This window comes from Meleagris gallopavo, chromosome 8, assembly GCF_000146605.3.
Source record: "Meleagris gallopavo isolate NT-WF06-2002-E0010 breed Aviagen turkey brand Nicholas breeding stock chromosome 8, Turkey_5.1, whole genome shotgun sequence".
NCBI classification, from domain to species: Eukaryota; Metazoa; Chordata; class Aves; order Galliformes; family Phasianidae; genus Meleagris; species Meleagris gallopavo.
Window position 1 is genome coordinate 13,007,887 of NC_015018.2, and position 17,595 is coordinate 13,025,481.

Below are 17,595 nucleotides of genomic sequence, written 5' to 3' on the forward strand. Positions count from 1 at the left end.
AAAATTAAAAATTTAAATCCAAGTAATTCAGTGGTATATATTACTTTAGTAGTCAGTGGTGTTAAATTGCTTATGTTAATACTTAAAACTCTACAGTTAGAAACATCACTGTTTTCTGATGAAGGCCACTTGCATCTATATCCCTTTGATGTTTCTTCAGCACTGTTTTGCAAAAAGTAGCATTTGAGCAGATACTTATATGTAAAATAAATACTTCTTGTGCAGAATGGTAGGAGAAATTTGATAATACAGACGAAAGAACAATTATCCACTGTGATTGCAGGTTTCTGTGTAGTGGGGAGAATCTTTCCAAGGGAAGAACAATAACAAAGAATGGTGTTTCTGGCTCTAGAGATTTTGTGTTGTTTTGATAATTAATTTTAACCAAATGCTTCCTATTAGTTGCTGAATGTGCTGTATTTACAGTACATATAAGTGCTGTAAGTGAAATTAGGCTAAAAGTACATTTGAAGGGAAAAAAGATTTGCAATGGCAGAAGTGAGGTTCTGGCAAAACTCATTTTTTAACACAAATTCATTATGACCTGAGTATCGCAGCTAAACTTTAGATGATCAGACCTTTGTTTCTTTGGTAGCTTGCAATCTACTAAGCTGGAGATGCCTGCAATGTGTGAATATTTTCTAGCCTTATTTAGGCTATATGATATACAATGATATACAAACACTGTACCTTCTATTTAAAATTGTTACTCTATCTTCTGTGAGAGCAAACACTTTAAATAACTGAAAAATTGCCTTGACAGAGTGATGTTCATAGGGGAAGATTAAATGTGTAGAATATCACCTTAGATTCATGTTTACATGTGAACAAAAACCAATCAACCTTAGGAACTGCAGTTATTTAAATAAAACCTAACTAATTATAAGGGTTTTGTATTCTTTCATATTAACATTGAATCACAGTTGATCACTTTACTTTTCCTGTTTATTCTACTGTACAACATTTTAATTCTTAGAAACTATTTGATTGCTAATAGATTCATTTGACTTCTAGGCAGTCTTGGCTACTGATGAAGTTGTGCTTTTTTTTAGAAAGTAATTTGAGATTTACAGTGGGGGGAAAGAAGGCAGACAATGCGTGCAAATGTAGACATATCTGCAGCATAGAGGGTGAATCTCTCTATGTGGTGGAAAGCATACTTATTCAAACAAGGGCTTTCTTTTTTCCAATCTTTCTTGAAATCCTGTTCAGATCCTGTTACAGACTTCCCAAGTCATTTTGGATCTGACTTGTTGTTTCAGTATCAATTCTTGGTCTTAGAAAACTGTTTCCAATGTCTCTACTAGAGAGAACTATTTATGTCAGTCAGAAAATGAAATTAGTTTCTCCTTGCGGTTAATGAAAATGGATGCGTAACTTTAGAGAAAAACGGATAGTTTAAGCAGATTTTGCAAATGCCTTCTGGCCATCCAGCAAGTGCCTCAAGTTGAAACTTTGAAAATCTCTGTGAGGAAAAAGTGATGTGGAAAGCAACATTTGTTTCAATACCACCTTGCCTCTACAGAGCAACTCTGCCTAAACATCTGTACGAATTTGCTGAACACTTTATGCCTTTTGGAAAATGGTATGCAACAGAGTACCCTAATGACACAAAGTGCTTTGATAACTGAATTGTGGGGATGCCTGTGAGACAGGAGCTCCAAAACTTTACAAGCATCTTCTGTATCTTGATACATCCACAGCCCTCTGAAATATGCTCTTCTTAGCATCCTTTATTTAGTCAATTTTCAGTGTATATATTCATTAAGTATTATGTATTTCTGCCATCTACTGGGAAGAACTATAAATACACATCCAAATATGCCTTTAATATGCCAGTTTTTTTCCCTTTTACAAAACTGGTGTATTTTTTTACAGCTTTAAAGCACATTATGTAATTTTACTCACATTATATTTTGTATACATTGGAAGAAAAATTTTGTTAAATTTCCAAGGAAAATAATATTTTTCATACATATGCATTAGTTTCATTTGCAGTAATGTTTCTTCATTCACTTCAGGTGACTTCAAGCAGGTAAAAGAATTTTTTAAAGAACATCACTCTTAATAGACTATGTGCTAGATCTTCTGACAATAGTGTGTCACTGAAAAGATTGTATCACACGTGTAATATTGAATACATTTTTTTGCTCCTTTTAATCAAACCATTTTTCCTTATTATTCTTCAGTATCATCTGTTAATTTTATCAATGTGGATTTTATTTTCCCTCCAGAATATTAATAGAAGTATTAAGGTCAACAACCCTTCCCTGACAAGACTATCATGGACAGCATGCTATTTAAAGGCATAACGGTTCTTTTTTTGCTGAATGAATGCCATGGCAATGCTGCATTAACTCCATCACTATGTACATCTTTACTGTTCAAATGTGAATTCTAATGGCAATGGGATGTTTTTCTGCATACATAAATGCAATTCTTTATTTTGAACTCCTAAGTATTTTGCTGTAGTATTCCTTGTTCTGTCTGTGATTTGGTTAACTATGGTCTGTGGTTACTTTTAAACATATCATAATAATATTAACTTACTTATATATTTTTGGAACTTCAACTGATTGTGCCAGACTTACTGAAAACCAACATTAAGTAGACTGCAGAGCAAATTTTTAAAATTACTAAATACAAGGTACCCAGATATGATGACTTAGAAATGTCTTGCTTAGTCCTTTTAGGAAGGCGATTATGTCATAATTACATGATTGGCTTTTTCTCAAAACATGTATTAGATTTCGGCCTTATTTACCTTGCTACTAAAATGTCTGCCAGGCACAAGGCAGTAGAATGCTGCAATAAAATGTCATTTATTTGCAATATGCAGTAAAGACAACTCCATTAGTTAACATCAATCAAAAACACTTTATTTTTGGAAATTCAGTGTTTAAGATACAAAGTATATGTTAATATTTTATTACTACTTAGAAATTGTGTTAATTATTATTCATGAACAGTAAATGTACTTGCTAATAAGATTTTTTATTTAAGCAGCCTAAGTTTGTATTTCATAATCAGTTTAAAATGTCTGCTAAGATGGAGTCCTGTAGGCAGTCCTTTACTTGAATGAAACAGTTTGAAGTTGTAATGTTTAGAACTTCCAAAGATTTATCAGTACTCTTCAGCCTATTTCTTTTAGACTGACATTCTTTTAGTGTAAACCAAAACTATTTTTTCCATGTGTATTATACAAAAAAAAATTATATTATTGTATCTTTGATTGCAGCTTAATTATCAGTGGAACATATTCACCATAAAGAAAAGAGAGATATTCTATTTCTGTTCATAATACTAGTAGACCTTTAGGTCCTATCTGAGTATGGAATACAGAATTAACTTTAGTCCATATTCCATGTGGATTGCTAGAAAGTCTCTACCAGCAAAACTAATGATGTTCAGAGGGCATTTGCTTGCTCTTTCTTTGTGTATGCTTTGGCATCTTTTTGCTGATTTATTTTTTTTTTTTTTTTTTTTCCTCCAGTCTCGAGTTTTTTTTCAATTTGAAACAACATTAAAAGCGACATAAATAAATGTTTTCCAAAGTTTAGTAGATACAGGCATTTAATTTATAATTCTTCTTGAATAAATCAGTACAGTGTATTTACAAATGTTATTATAAGCTTGTGCTAGTTAGGAAACATTTTGCTCTAAATCTATCTACCAATCATACTTTCTGGGTTGATATTTGTAAAGGAATATGAGGGCAATGAATCTGAGTTTTCTTGGTATTTTAGGTTAAAACTATCTAAGCTTATCTTGTCTTCAAAATTGCACAGACATTTGCCAGGAATAGACTTTCTTATGAAATCTCACTAGCTGCTACTTCAGGCCAGAAGCAGAGATATTGCATTCAATTTCATCAGCAGTTTTGTTTGTTGTAAGTAGAAAATATAGCAGATGGCAAGGAAATATCAAAACCAGAATAATGCCTTAATTAATTTAAAAACACACACATACACACAGAAACACAGCATTTTAATTTGGGAAACAGTGTTTTTCTAGATCAGAGGTTTTTTTTTTTTTTTTTTTTTCCCCTAAACCCATTTTCTTTCTGTTAAATGTGATTTATGCAGGGAAATAACTTTCTTTCACTTTCTTTTTAATTCAGATCTGATTTAGAAGTTCACTTTTTAATTATGTTCTTAAATGATTAATTATGTAAATAATACAAACTTAACACAGTTTATTATTATTATTAAAATTCATATAATGTATATACTATTTGTAAATTTTTAATATGTATGTATAATTAAAATGGTTTTAGATGCTTGTTAATGCATACTTAATGTAATGCTTAATGATGGCTAAATATAGGGTTAGGACAGTGCTCACTCAATAAAATAATAGGTTTGTAGTGATTAGTTGGCAGACAATATGTATGATGAGTGGCATTCAATGAACATCAGAATTTATACACAAAAGATATTGCAATCATAAATTCAAAAGAAATAGGATAATTTGTAAAGTGGCTTGTATAATTTGTACAGTAGTTCTAGCTTTCATTTTCTATAGAAGTTCATATTAACACTGAGATTGGTCTCTCGTGCCTCACTTTACTTTCTTTCCTGCTATGGGCAAAACATCCACACTACAGCATTGTAAAATGAACTGTAAAAGCAGATACACATAGGAAATAAAAATGATCAATGATAGGTTCTTCTAGATTCTCTCATGTTCATGCTTACTATGGAAATATGTAGCAGTCAAGAGTGGGGCAAATAACGCATGTATTTGGAGGAAGGCTGTCTTCTGGGAAAACATCAGAGACACCTGCTTTTCTAGAAGCTGATTTGAATCTACTCTGACAGTGCATAGCCTTTTTCACAATCTATTCTTATTGTTGGTAATTTTGTGGCAATATATTTGTAATTTACTCTAGCTTTTGGTAATATATTATCCTATTACAGCAACCATTTTTTGAACAGTAAAAGCACCCTCAGAATTTGCATCGCAGCAGGCAGACCACAGGCAGATTTTCTGTCTGAAATTAATTTGAAGAGAAGACTCTTAAACACTATTCTCTTTGCTGGACTTGCTCCAGACAGCCTTAATGCTGTATTGAATCTTCCAGTTCTCAGGCTTTGTATTTAAACATGTTACAACACTGAATCTGTGAAGACTTCTTCTAGTACTGGCATGAGGTGAAAATAGGGATAGTAGTAAGTAATGTATGGACCTGTGTGACAGCCATATTCCCACCAGACAATGAAAGCAACTTAATTTTTGACTTCTATGGAATTTTATGCCCAAAGTGTTAATCTAATAGCTGGCATGAAATACTGTTCGTTATTATTACAATATGAATTTATTTCACCTTCAAGGAGTTGTAACAGTAAGACCATCATTCATCCTTTACAGGCGTAAATATTTTAAGTGTGTGTCACAATCTGTTCAGAAAAGTAGAATTTTTTTTTCACACTTGTCTCATAATTATTTACAATTTTGTGGAGTATTATTTTTTCTCAATTAATTTGTATGTATTTGCTCCAATTATTTTTTAAATATTTCCTCTAACTTCAATTTAAAGTTTAAAGAGGATTTCATACAAATTCATTAGAATCAAAAGATTTAACTTTTCAAGTCTTATTTTGTAGTATATTAATTTTTTCATTGGCAGTTACGCCTTGTGCATTATGACTCGAAGCTGGATTGCAAGTCTGCAAGCAACAGAGTGCTGCAGCATTAGTCAGACTTTACATCTGGCTTTTGTCCTTCCTTTGCTTAGAGTTAGAAATTTAGATTTGCATTTTTTAATTGTGGATCAGATTTCTTTCAAAATTATTTCCATTTTCTATTATTTAATTCATTTTTTTCCCCAGACTTTGATATATGCAACAGTTTTAGCAGTGCTCTGAAACAAAAAAGGAAAAAATCAATAAAAATCTGGATAGCATCCTCTTCCAGGGAGCTGAAAGACTTAAAAGGATACTGTCAGATTACTAAACCCAAAATGTAGGTTATGTAAACAAAAAGCTTGGCTTTTGCTAGTTATTAATGGAGCACTGATTTGCTTTAGAGGTGTGCTGGACTCAAAACACTTTTGAATTCTACACCCAAATGTTTGCTGTAAAGAAACAAAAACAAAACAAACAGACAAAAAACAAACCACAAAGTAAGATAATGATAGGTTTAAAATTAAAAAAAAAAACACCAAGATTATAGTTATATTCAAGTGAAATACAAAAGTGAAGAAAAATAATGCCTTACATGATTTAAAAAAAAAAAAAAAAGGTAGGACTGTCCTTTCAGTTTGAGCAGTAGAAGATGTGATTAGTAATAAGGATAAATAATACCCTGTTAAAATCCTTCCAGTTTGAAAGGAATAATTCAAATGCTCACAGATAGTTTATAAATATGTATGTATGCACTTGTACAGAGTCAATGAGCATAATTCCCAATGAACTACATGGAGTTTCACTTCTGTGACCAGTGGGAATATGACCAGGGTGTTTGTAAGAACTTGGTGTAAATGTTACGATCTAAAAGCGTCACAGAAGTGGTTTACTTATGATTTACTCCCTGAATAATACTTGGCATTTTAAATTTGTATGTACTGTGTTCCACATTTCTCTGTTTGGCCTTGTCACACTTCAATAACATTTCCAAAGTGCTTTGAGATCCTGTATATTTCCTGTAAGCACATGATACTGTCTATTTTTATATCTGCTTTGCACTGTACTCCAGATGGCATTGATATATTTTTAGAATATATATTTTTATGGCTTTTCTTGTGTAGAAAAAAAAATAGAAATGTTAAGCATGTTAAGCATATTTCTTGAAATGAAGTTAGCTTTTCAAAATGGAATATGTATGTTGTGCTCTAAAGCCAGGGCGTTGACTGGGCAAGCACATCATGTCTCATGGAAGGTACCATCTCACATTTACATTTTATTTGAAAGAGCTTTTTTTCTAATTGAGGTGGTAGCTGACTGAACAAAAATCCTCTTGTGAATACTCACAGAACAAGTCTGCTCGAGAGAACTAATGTGCTTTATTCTTTCTCTCTTGCTTGATGGCTAAAGATATATATTTTTTTCTTCCATAATATAGCTGCCATTAACTGGGATTAGATGAAGAATGGTTGTATGTGTACAGGGGTTTATTTCATCTGGGATAAATCCTGTAAGAGTTGGCTGATTTGTGACCTCTGCCTTCTGCATAATAACTTTCACCAGAAGACGCACATGTAAATTGCTAAAGAAAAGAGTACACAGCAAATAATTCCCTTTATGATCTGCTATAGCTATATTCCTTATGAGAGTACCTGTTCATTTCAAGTGAACAGCATCACATTTGAGGGTTTTGAATTGATGGGTGTGGTTCTTTGGTGTATCTGAAAGAAGCTTATGTGGTAATATCCGGATAGAAGATGGCTTTTAAGCTCTAGTACATCACGGATCAGAGGAGCATCTGCACTGCCTGCCTGTCTGTTCTCTGATTTGTTTCGCCTATCCACTTCGTGATATTCCTAGGGTGTTTTGTGGGGCTGAGTTCTATATTTCCATGAATTCTGTTTGTTTCATGCTAACAGAAGTGAGTTAGATTATATTGAATTATCTTTTGATAACAACATGTTAAGTTAAAACTTGCAAATTTGTATTATATACAAACTGTGCCCTGTTAAGTAAATCTGCTTCCAAAGAAAAGTTCTGTTAAAGAAAGTACTCTGAGCTTTCTCTGTGTTAATACTGAATTAGAAAAAAAAAAAAGAGGTATATATGAATATCTTAATTGTTAGTGGATGCTGTGACTGAAGACTGGACCACAATACATCTTATGTGCAGTATATCTGAAGCAGAAGATACACAGTAATGATTCCCAGCAAGATTTTAGTCTACCACAACCCTTCTGGGGGCACGCGTACGGAAACTTACAAAAGTACCAGAAGACGTAAAAAGTCTCTTGGAGAATTATTCCAAAATGGATATCGTGTCAAACCGGGACATAATATCCCTGAGAAGGAAGAACAGCATTCTTTTCGAAACTCCTTGGTGTCTTGTTATAGGGTCGGCTCATACTGGGGTAAGGTCCAACTCTAAACTTTTTCTTCAAAATGTAGTTTGTTATTCTGTCTCTGGTGCTAGCACAATTCTTTTCTTAACAGATATTGTATTTATTTTTTCCATTCTTGGTATATGATTTCAGCTGCTTGATAGGAAAAATTCCTTCTGTGATTTGCATGATGTAATGTGCCCATATGTGCAGTGCCTCCTCAAAGGGGTTTGATATTCAAATAGAATGAAATAATTGTCTTTATTGAAGAATGGAAAGTAATTTTCTACAGTGATATAGAGTTGTTGTTTTGCTTTAGATGGCTATCATTTTAATAGGTGTAAATGTAAATTAAAAATGTGCAGCAGAGATATTTATTAACAATTTGATATGGCACTGCTTGAAAGGAATTAGTAGCAACATATATAGATTCTTAACTTGATGCAGTGAAACCTGGTTCATGTACACTTGCATAATAATAGCAAGGAAATGTATGAAAATAGTTTGGTCATGTTGCAGATTCTCTTACTTATTCTTGTATTGTTCTTGGAGCTTTCATTTTGACACTCATCTACAGGAGTGGAATTTCAGGTTGTTCTGCTGCACTATGTGAAGGCATTCAGAACAGAGCTGTTTTCATCCCAAAAATTACCCCTCCATTTTGTATATCTCAGAAAATTTTCTGGTTTTCTCAGTACTGATTCTTGTTTTTTCAGTCTTCTGTAAACCATATGGTTTCAGTCAAATACGGAATAGCAGTGGCCATTGATAATTTTCGTGAATAGTGAAATCATTCATTGAAGATATGATTCTGGTGAATGGATGAATGGTTTGCAAAGAATGTAGTTGGTATGCAAAATCTCTGTGGTTTGAAATCCTTACGCCAGTACCTCTGAATATGCTACTCTCAGAATAAGCAATATATGATAATAAGAAAAGTATTAGGTATTTGAAGACGTAATGTAATACTTGATGCTGTTTCACTAGATTGAACTTGTGTTGAATTAAGGAGAGATCCTAATTCCTATTTCTGTTTTCTGGAATCTCATAAAGAATAAACAATAGTTTAGTTGTCTTCATTTCCTTCTTTTCCCCTTTACAGATTAAGAATTATAGATTTTGTTCTGGGGGGTTTGTAACTTTGGATGAATCCCAATAGCTGCTGTATACTAATCCACTTGAAAGCATCAATTCAGTTGAGACTGCAAAACGGACTGACAGGAAAATATTGTATTTGAGCAAATTTTAAGACTGTGAAATCAAATAAAGTTTAAAATCATTTTGTTTTCTTTACTATAACCTTCATAAAGAATATTCAACTCTAATTTTATTGCTACTGTCACTTACCTTATTGATCATGTTTATATCACTATTCTGGTTTAAGACATCCGCCTTACTGAATCCTCAGTAAAAAAAATTGGAAAACAGTAGTTGGACAATATTTGTACCTCACAGAACTGAACAAGTATGCAATAAAAAAATAATAAAAATACTCCTGTTGTATTCTGAACCAATCCCATAATTTCAACAACATAAAATATAGCTTTTTTGCACTGACTTCTGTAATATTTGAAACTAATTTCAGGATTTGGGGGATTACTTGGCCTCTCAGTCACTTTCAAAATTGGTCTGAGAGATTTGGATGTATCATTGCTTCACAACCACGTTCAATGTATAGAATTTCAGGAGATAGGCATTTGGCTCTGGGAGTCTTGGTGATATTTTTGTTCTCTTTTTTTAATCTGTTGTTAATGCCAACATTTAGTGTTTTCTGTTAGCTTAATGTAATCAAATAACTTACTGGTTACCTTTTGGAAATTATCTGCTCTAATAAGTATAAGCATTATGTAAATTAATAATAATTAAAAAGAAAAAACTCCCCACAATTATTTAGTTTATTCCCAGTAATCTCTTATGTGACTTAGAAAATTACCTGATAAAATAATACAAGTTACACATACACAGTACATATACAAGTACACATTTTAAATCTTCAGTGTACTTTCAGAATTGTTCTTTAGTTGTCATAGCTGAAACATGTAGATGAACAAATATTTCCACAGTTAGAAAATAATGCCATGGTATACTTTGAGGCTAATTTGAGTTATTTGTTATATGTACAACTGAAATTATTGGCCTAGAGACTGAAATTATGGAATAAAATATTTTTTTATATTAAAAGTATCTGAATTGATACTCATAATAGTCTTTTCTGGCTTAGAAATCTATGAAATCCTCAGCTTTATCTTAGAGCTCAGAAATTCCAGGTTGGAAACATACCTTGGTCTTGAATTTAGAAGCTAAGATTAGCTCACTGAAGAAGCATGTGTATTTTTCGTCTGATTAGAGAGAATTTCTAGGTGAATTAAACTTTTTGATACTTTTCCTTTTGTACTGTAGAGGATTATATTCTATTCCAATTAGATCCCACAAGAATGTTCCAACATAAAACCTTTTGCCAAGGAAGAAGTGAAGAGGCAAAATTGCAAATTATCCTTGAGTCTGGCTTTTAGCAGATTGGTCAGTTGACTTTAGAAGATAGGATCCCGTTAAACATTTGTTTGAGTTCCTCTGGTATAAATGGATATTGCCAATAAGCCACAAAAAAATCTTTATGTGATTTGAAGACTCCCCTCTGGCGAGGTGTACTCACTGGTGCATTGTACAGTGTAATTTGTCCCTAATGTGTAGAACTCCTTGGCAGACTTTGTGTTAATAATGATATGGGGAATAGATACTGCAGGCATAGTGGGTTTCAATGAACTGGTGATTGCATGCTCAAATCTTGAGCACAAGATACTATGAGTATTTGGAAATGTTATTTCAACTGCCAGCTGCAGCCCTACCATACCTTTTACCTGTTTACTTCAAATCACTTTTCAGAACTCTTTTTTTCACACTCTTCCGCAATTCCCATTTTTAATGAATATTCCTGAACTGAACTCCCTAATTTAAACATACTTCTTCCTCACACGACAATGAGACTTTCAACCTTACTTGCGACCTGTCTTCCTTTTGATGGCTTATGCTTAAAAGTTGTGTTCCCAGCCTCTACATGTTTCCTCCTGAGGTTATAAAAATTCAGCAATTCTAGCATGTTTAATTTTTCTAAAAATATATATATATATCAACAAGTTTTCTGGAAAATATGATGAAGTGGTGTCATATAGGGTTCATGGCAGCTTGTGAAGTTTTATATATCATCTACAGAATCTGTCTTTTCATAGGGTTTATGACTTGTGTCTTCATACTGTGAATATGGGATCAGATTCTTATTAAATCAGATATTCTTGTTGGTATGACGGAACTTATATTATCTAAAGACAGGAAGTACCAAAGATCATCTAAAATGGCACGGGTGCAAAAATCTAACAGATTTATCCAGTTATTGAAAAAGGTAGATAAATGGAAAGGATTTAGATTCTGTCATGATAAGGAAAATCTTTATCTGTGCTTCATGTTTTTTGTGTTTGAACTATGCAGAACAGGCAGTACACTGAAGTTTCCTTAGTTAAAAAACAAAGCCCCAAAGTAGTGTCCTAGACAAGATGCAGAGATTACAAACTGATTCTGTACAAGCAAGTTCTATTTGTAGGTCATGGAAGCTGGACTTTAAGCCTCTGTAATTCTCTATCTTTTTCTCTGTCTCTTTCTCTCTTTTTTTTTTTTCTCTCTATCTCTCTTTTTCTCTCTTTCTTATGCTTCTTTTTGAAACACTGCAATGGGTATATCTTTAAATTCTCCTTAGTTGCAGTGCATTTGAAGTGAGCGATTTTTCTCCCATGATATGTTTATTAAAAATTTGCTAGGGAGTGGAATGACAGAATTTCAAAATGTACACAATTTTGAATGTTTCAATTCTAAGAACTGCTAGAACTCTAGCACTACTAGGACTACTCCTGCAAGCACAGCAGAAGCATGTATCTTGTAGTTTGAGAAATTTGATATAAAAAGATCACCTTCTACTTGCAAATGGATCTGAAGTTTAGACTTATTAAGCATCATTTTATGTTTTTTTCTACTAAGATCCCCAAATCCACTTTTCAAGTTGTGATTAATCTTCAGAGCTACATGCTTTGTATAAACTTCGTATATGTATGATATACAAATAAGAGAGATTTTCTGCTCTATTAAGGATAGCTATGTGCTTTAACAGGAGTAAAAAAATTTATTTAGCAACTTTTCTATAATATTTTTTAAATAAAGCCTTGATTTAGTATACATCTGACCACACACAGCTTTGCTTTTGAAGGAAATCTGTGAACTTCACTGAGATGAGGAAGGTTGTGCTGATGTTTAATTGTTTTCCTTAAGTTTCTAGGGAGAAAAAATGTTTTATAACACTGGAGATTGAATAATATGAAGGTGCCTTGCAATAGTCACAGTAGTATATTATACAATTTTTTGAGTAACTCTTGTCTGCACTGTTTACCAAAAAAATATCCTGAAAGAGCTGTTTCAATGTTATAAGATGTGCGTTTGTACACTATGTACCTTTATTCATATGCCAGAGGTCTGTAGCCAATTTAGTATCAGAATAAGTCTCTTTTAATAATTTAAGCCCTTAATCTTTTACAGTATTTTCTCTTGCATACTCTCTCTCACTGGCTTTACAGTTGTCCAGGAATTGCTACTCAGGCCACCTGATTTAAACACAAAACTTCTATTTCTTTATAGAAATAATTATATAGCAAATTTGAAACTTTTAGGAGAGAGTGTGTGGTCCTCCTGTACTACTTGACTTTTTTGGAAATTAGGGTGCAGATAGGGGCATTATTGCAATAAAAGATTTTACGTCATTAAGATTTGCCAATGTAATCGGGCATATCCACAGTCTAGTTTATCTGGGTTATCAGATCTTTTGCTCATAATCTGTTATTTTTCACTAAGCATTATGGGAGTTTGGAAAATTGAGAAGTTTCAGGTCTGTATGTGTCTTTGGCACTCTGAAGAGAAGGTCATGAGGTGCTAGAGAAGGTGCTAGAACAACCAACAGAACCTCAAAGAGGCTTTTTTCCCTCTTAGCTTTCAGCCAATTAATCTCTTTCCATGGCTTCCCAGCTAAACTGAGTTTTTCTGGTAGAATACCTCAGCAGTTAAGGAATTAAGTTTAAACTATTCCAAAAAGGACTGGTGAGGATCTTGAAACTGTTAAATATGGAAGAACACTTCACAGGTATTTGACATACTGTATGCTGCCTATGCTGTTTTCATGATCACTGTCATTGTAAATGAAATGTTGCTAGAATTTGGATTATTTTTTACTAGAGTCTTTTTTTCTTTAATGCAGGTTTAAGATTTTTAAGAGCCCTTAGACTGATACAGTTTTCAGAAATATTGCAGTTTCTGAATATCCTTAAAACAAGGTAAGACATTTTCTTATGTTTTGAGTAGTTGTATTGATGGCATAACTGAAATGGCTTCTGTTTGTGGTTTTAGTAATATATGATTTTCTTGTCTGAAAAAAAAGAACCAGCCAAAAATATGAAGCTCAATATCTGTTCTTTAAAATTTTTACTTAGCTGACCACTGATTTACCAGAGTAAACATTTTTTTTTCCATGTTATCAGAAGAAGATTTTGCTTGGAATATCTGAGCAAGATTGAATATTGATTAATTCAGAGCAGAATGAATTACATAGCTCTTCACTGGTTAAATGTTACTTATTTCCACATTGTTAGTCTGTATTCCACTGCCTTATAGAATGGAAATTAATTCAATTGATTCAGCAGAATACTGCTAAAAAGCATTTCAAAAAATAATTTTTGTTTGGCTCTACTTCAGTTCATTTGAATTGAGAATCCTTCTTCACATTAAAAAAAAAAAATTACACAGAGCTATGTTTCTATTGTGTTCATTGCCATTAGCATTCCTTTCAAAGAATACTTTAAACTCCCTTGATTAACTTTCTGTTTTTCACATATTCTTTAGGCCAATAATACATATTAATTGTGTAGAAAAAGCACAGGTTGGAACAAAAGATCACTCTGAGAAAAAAAAAGAAGAAAAAAGGAACCTTCCAATGCTTCACTGTTGTAGATGCTTTGCCTTTCATCACTCCTTAAATTACCCCAGCTAAAGAATTGAACCAATCTTCCAATTATTAACGTGAATTCAGTTCGATTCTAAAATATTGTATTCTCTCCATTAGTTGAGAAGTTTGTGTGAGGACTTTGTATGCAAGTAACTGTGTCTACATCCCATGTAAACTGGTTGCGATGAGTAAATAGAACCTTGAGATTTGTAGATGCTCATAGTAAAGAGCTGATTTTTAGAAAGAAAAGAAAATAGTTTTAAGCTTAAAACTATTTTCTGTGCTCTAGACTCTTACAATCAGTATATCTTTAGCTGTGTGACTATAAGAAATCCAGTCCTTGATAAATAGAGAAGTTAATGAACATGTAGGGAAAATGTTAGCCCATTAGCGTAGATTATTACCAGTTTGTTAAAGAATGTGAATAATTTGTCCAGGACCTCAGAATATCCAATAAGTTTATTTTTGTCACAAGAACAACCTCACCAGAAGACATGGCAACTAATAGAAATGTCCCAAAAAATCAAATGCTTTTAGATAAAGTTAGAAGTGATGAATTCATAAATTTCCAGGTCCATAAGTGTAGGGATTGTATTGATCAATTGCAGTTTATACACAGCTTGCTAACTTAAGATTGACTGATTCATTATAATAGCATTTTTTTCTAGTAGAAATTTAAAAGTTAGATTAGATAGTGTCTCTATAATTTTCTATCTGAATGCCTAAATATCTGTAAAACCCAAATGCTTACAATCTTTACTAAGGCTGTAAAGCAGAGCTTTCTAATGAGACAGTTTCAGTTTACTTGGCTGATTAACCGCCAGCAGCTCATCAGTAGCAAAGTTTATTTAACTTAAAAACAATAGGTGCCTCAATTTTTTCTTTTTTTTCGCTTGTTCTTGTTTCTTCAGTTGAAGAGCATGTCTGATCTGTGTATCTTAGTAAACCTGAAATGAACTTAATTATTTGGATACTATTGATGTTCACAAGCAGCATTTTGTAAAGTGAATGAATCAACCTGCAACAAATGGCCAGAAAACATAGATAGTGTAGGTGATAGATACACATATGCTGTTAGAGTATCAAGATACTATTTTAGTGGAAGTTTCTATTTCTGTATTATTAATCTTTCTGAAAAAAGTACCCACAAAACTAAACTGAAAGTGCTGAGCACTTGTGTCTAATGAACAATCTTTAGAAGTTTTTCAAGAGCTAGAGGACTGAAGCTATTATTCTCGTTAAATCCCTGTTCAATTAAATAAAATTTACTTATTTAAAATTGAGCAGTGTTTCAGTTACATACAGTAGCCATAAATTCTCATTGTTACCATAAATTTTTGTTTTGTATTATATAGTTTTGACCATTCACTGCAACGTCGTTTTGCTTAGAAGTGGCTAAAAACCTTGTTAACTTAAGAAATTTCAATAGTTCTTGCCAACTACTTATAAAGATTTCATGAAATTTTCAACTTCATAGTTTATTTGTCTATTATAAAGACCAAGAACTTATGACAGTACTCAACCTGTTGAACTAAAACAGTAAATTCTGTGTTTCATTATTAGCTCTGAAAGTATATTATAGAAAGGAAAAAAAAAAAAAGATGCTTTTTATTATATAAAATAATAGAAAAAAAAAGAGATAGCTATTTAAGGTTATATGCATTCATTTGAAAAGTATGGAGGTAATTTAATGAGGTATTTCATTGTAGTTAACATTAATCATAGAATAATAGAATTGCTCAGACTCTGAAGATCAAGTCCAACCACAACCAAACCCTAACAACCCTCTGCTAAATCATGTCCCCGAGCACCACTTAAAAACGGTTTTCAAACAGATTCAGATAGTGACATGATTAGCAAAGTAGTGAGAAAATCATGAGAACATAATTACTGTTTTATTTGAAAAGAAGAACTAAAGCAAAGCAAAGATTTACCTTGGCCTATTAGAAGATATTCCTCTGCCAGTTATCTATTTGTTTCCTTAGTCTGAAATGAAATACATCTTACTCAGAATGTTTTATGTTCCCGTGTTTATAAAACAGAATTGTGTGATGTTGAGTTGGAAATTTCTCTACTTCCCTGCTTTCAAATATTTTCTCAACAAAACTGCAGGGACTTAGGGCTCACAGTAAGGGATTTTGCACAGATGTTGCAAAGAGATTAAAGATCAGAAAAATGTTTGTGACTAATCTTTCATCTATATTTAGACTCTGGCAGAAACACAGGCGTATTTCATAGAGGACAGAGAAGGTACAATTTTCAATAAACCTGAAAAAATAAAAATTTCCAAACACATAATGAGAAGATATTTTTAATGACTGCAATCATTTACATATATTACAATAATATGTGGAGAACAGTTGTTGTTTTATTGCACTGAGAATTTCTTCTGACCTAAATTCAGGTGAAGAATTGTATTTAGCTTTTCATAATGGAACTTTGCATCAGTATAATTTCTATCATTTTGTTCAATCTAGGCACCTAGAGATTAGTGTCTTGTGGTATTATTGTGGTATTATGAATGCTGTTATTAACAAAATATTAAAATTAGCCAAACAAACCTTAATAAACTGTCACAGTGAATATGCTTTGATGTGCATGAGCATTAATTAATTGTAAAAACGAAGGCATAGCTTCATAAACTTGAGTACAGTAATCATTACAGCAACTGTCATTTGTTAGCCAGTTGTGTATCTTTACTAGTCCCTAGAGTTGCTCACTCAACTGTACCACTTAAAAATTATGTTTAGTGGAACTATCTGTTTAATTTTCCATGTTCATTTATCAACTTAGTTTAGAAATTGTCCTCAGTTAGTTAGAAAAATAAATATTAATCACCTCTATTACTACATTTCTACTACTACTACTACCAGTTTTTGTTGTTGTTGTTGTTGTTCCCCTACCCCCCCCACACCCCGCCCCAGGTATTTCTTCTTTTGGAATACACTGCCTTGGAAATAATGAGTTTTCTGATGATGTGTTCTCATTCTTTCTGAGATGTGTTTTCAAAAACAAAGGAGAGCTATTTATGTCATTAACACATAAGAATAGATAACTTCAGTTCATTGTGTGTTTGCTGGATGTAATTCCTAGCTTTTCAATTGCAGTAGTATTTTTTAGAATAGAAGGACCAGGCTTTCCTTAAACCTTTTCCACAAGCTCTTCAGTGTAGTGCTTTTCTGCTGAACTCTGCGTAAGGTTCTTGCTTTAAAATCACTTTTGTCTACAGTAGAGTATATCATACTCACGGGGACTAAAAAGAATTTGTGAGGTTTCTCTTGTTTTGTTTTTGAAACTGTCCGTGTGAATTATGAGATATGTTATGATTTAATTTGAAAATGACTTAGGACTTTACACAGAAACAAAATACCCAAGTTTGGCAATCCTATTTTTTTCCCCACAAAACCAGCCTGGCATTCACAGACTGGCTGCAGTCTGTGCTTGCTGTAGGAAGATAGTCTTGCTCTGTAATAATATTTGCAAGTATTAGCAATCAGTCAGCACTGAAAATCCTCTTGACATTAGCATTTAAAGCCTCATCAGGTCAGGGGTAAAAA

General features: G+C 32.7%; 1 protein-coding gene across 13 annotated transcripts in view; it reads left to right on the forward strand.

The window, feature by feature from the left end:
• The window catches only part of KCNMA1 (potassium calcium-activated channel subfamily M alpha 1), a 445,366-nt gene that overhangs the window by 275,786 nt on the left and 151,985 nt on the right, over positions 1 to 17,595 (forward strand). For all 13 annotated transcript variants that reach the window (XM_019617570.2, XM_019617571.2, XM_019617572.2 and 10 more), the window contains one exon: positions 13,295 to 13,370. In XM_019617570.2, coding sequence (XP_019473115.1) covers positions 13,295 to 13,370 — 76 coding nt within the window. The remainder of the gene's footprint in view (positions 1 to 13,294; positions 13,371 to 17,595) is intronic.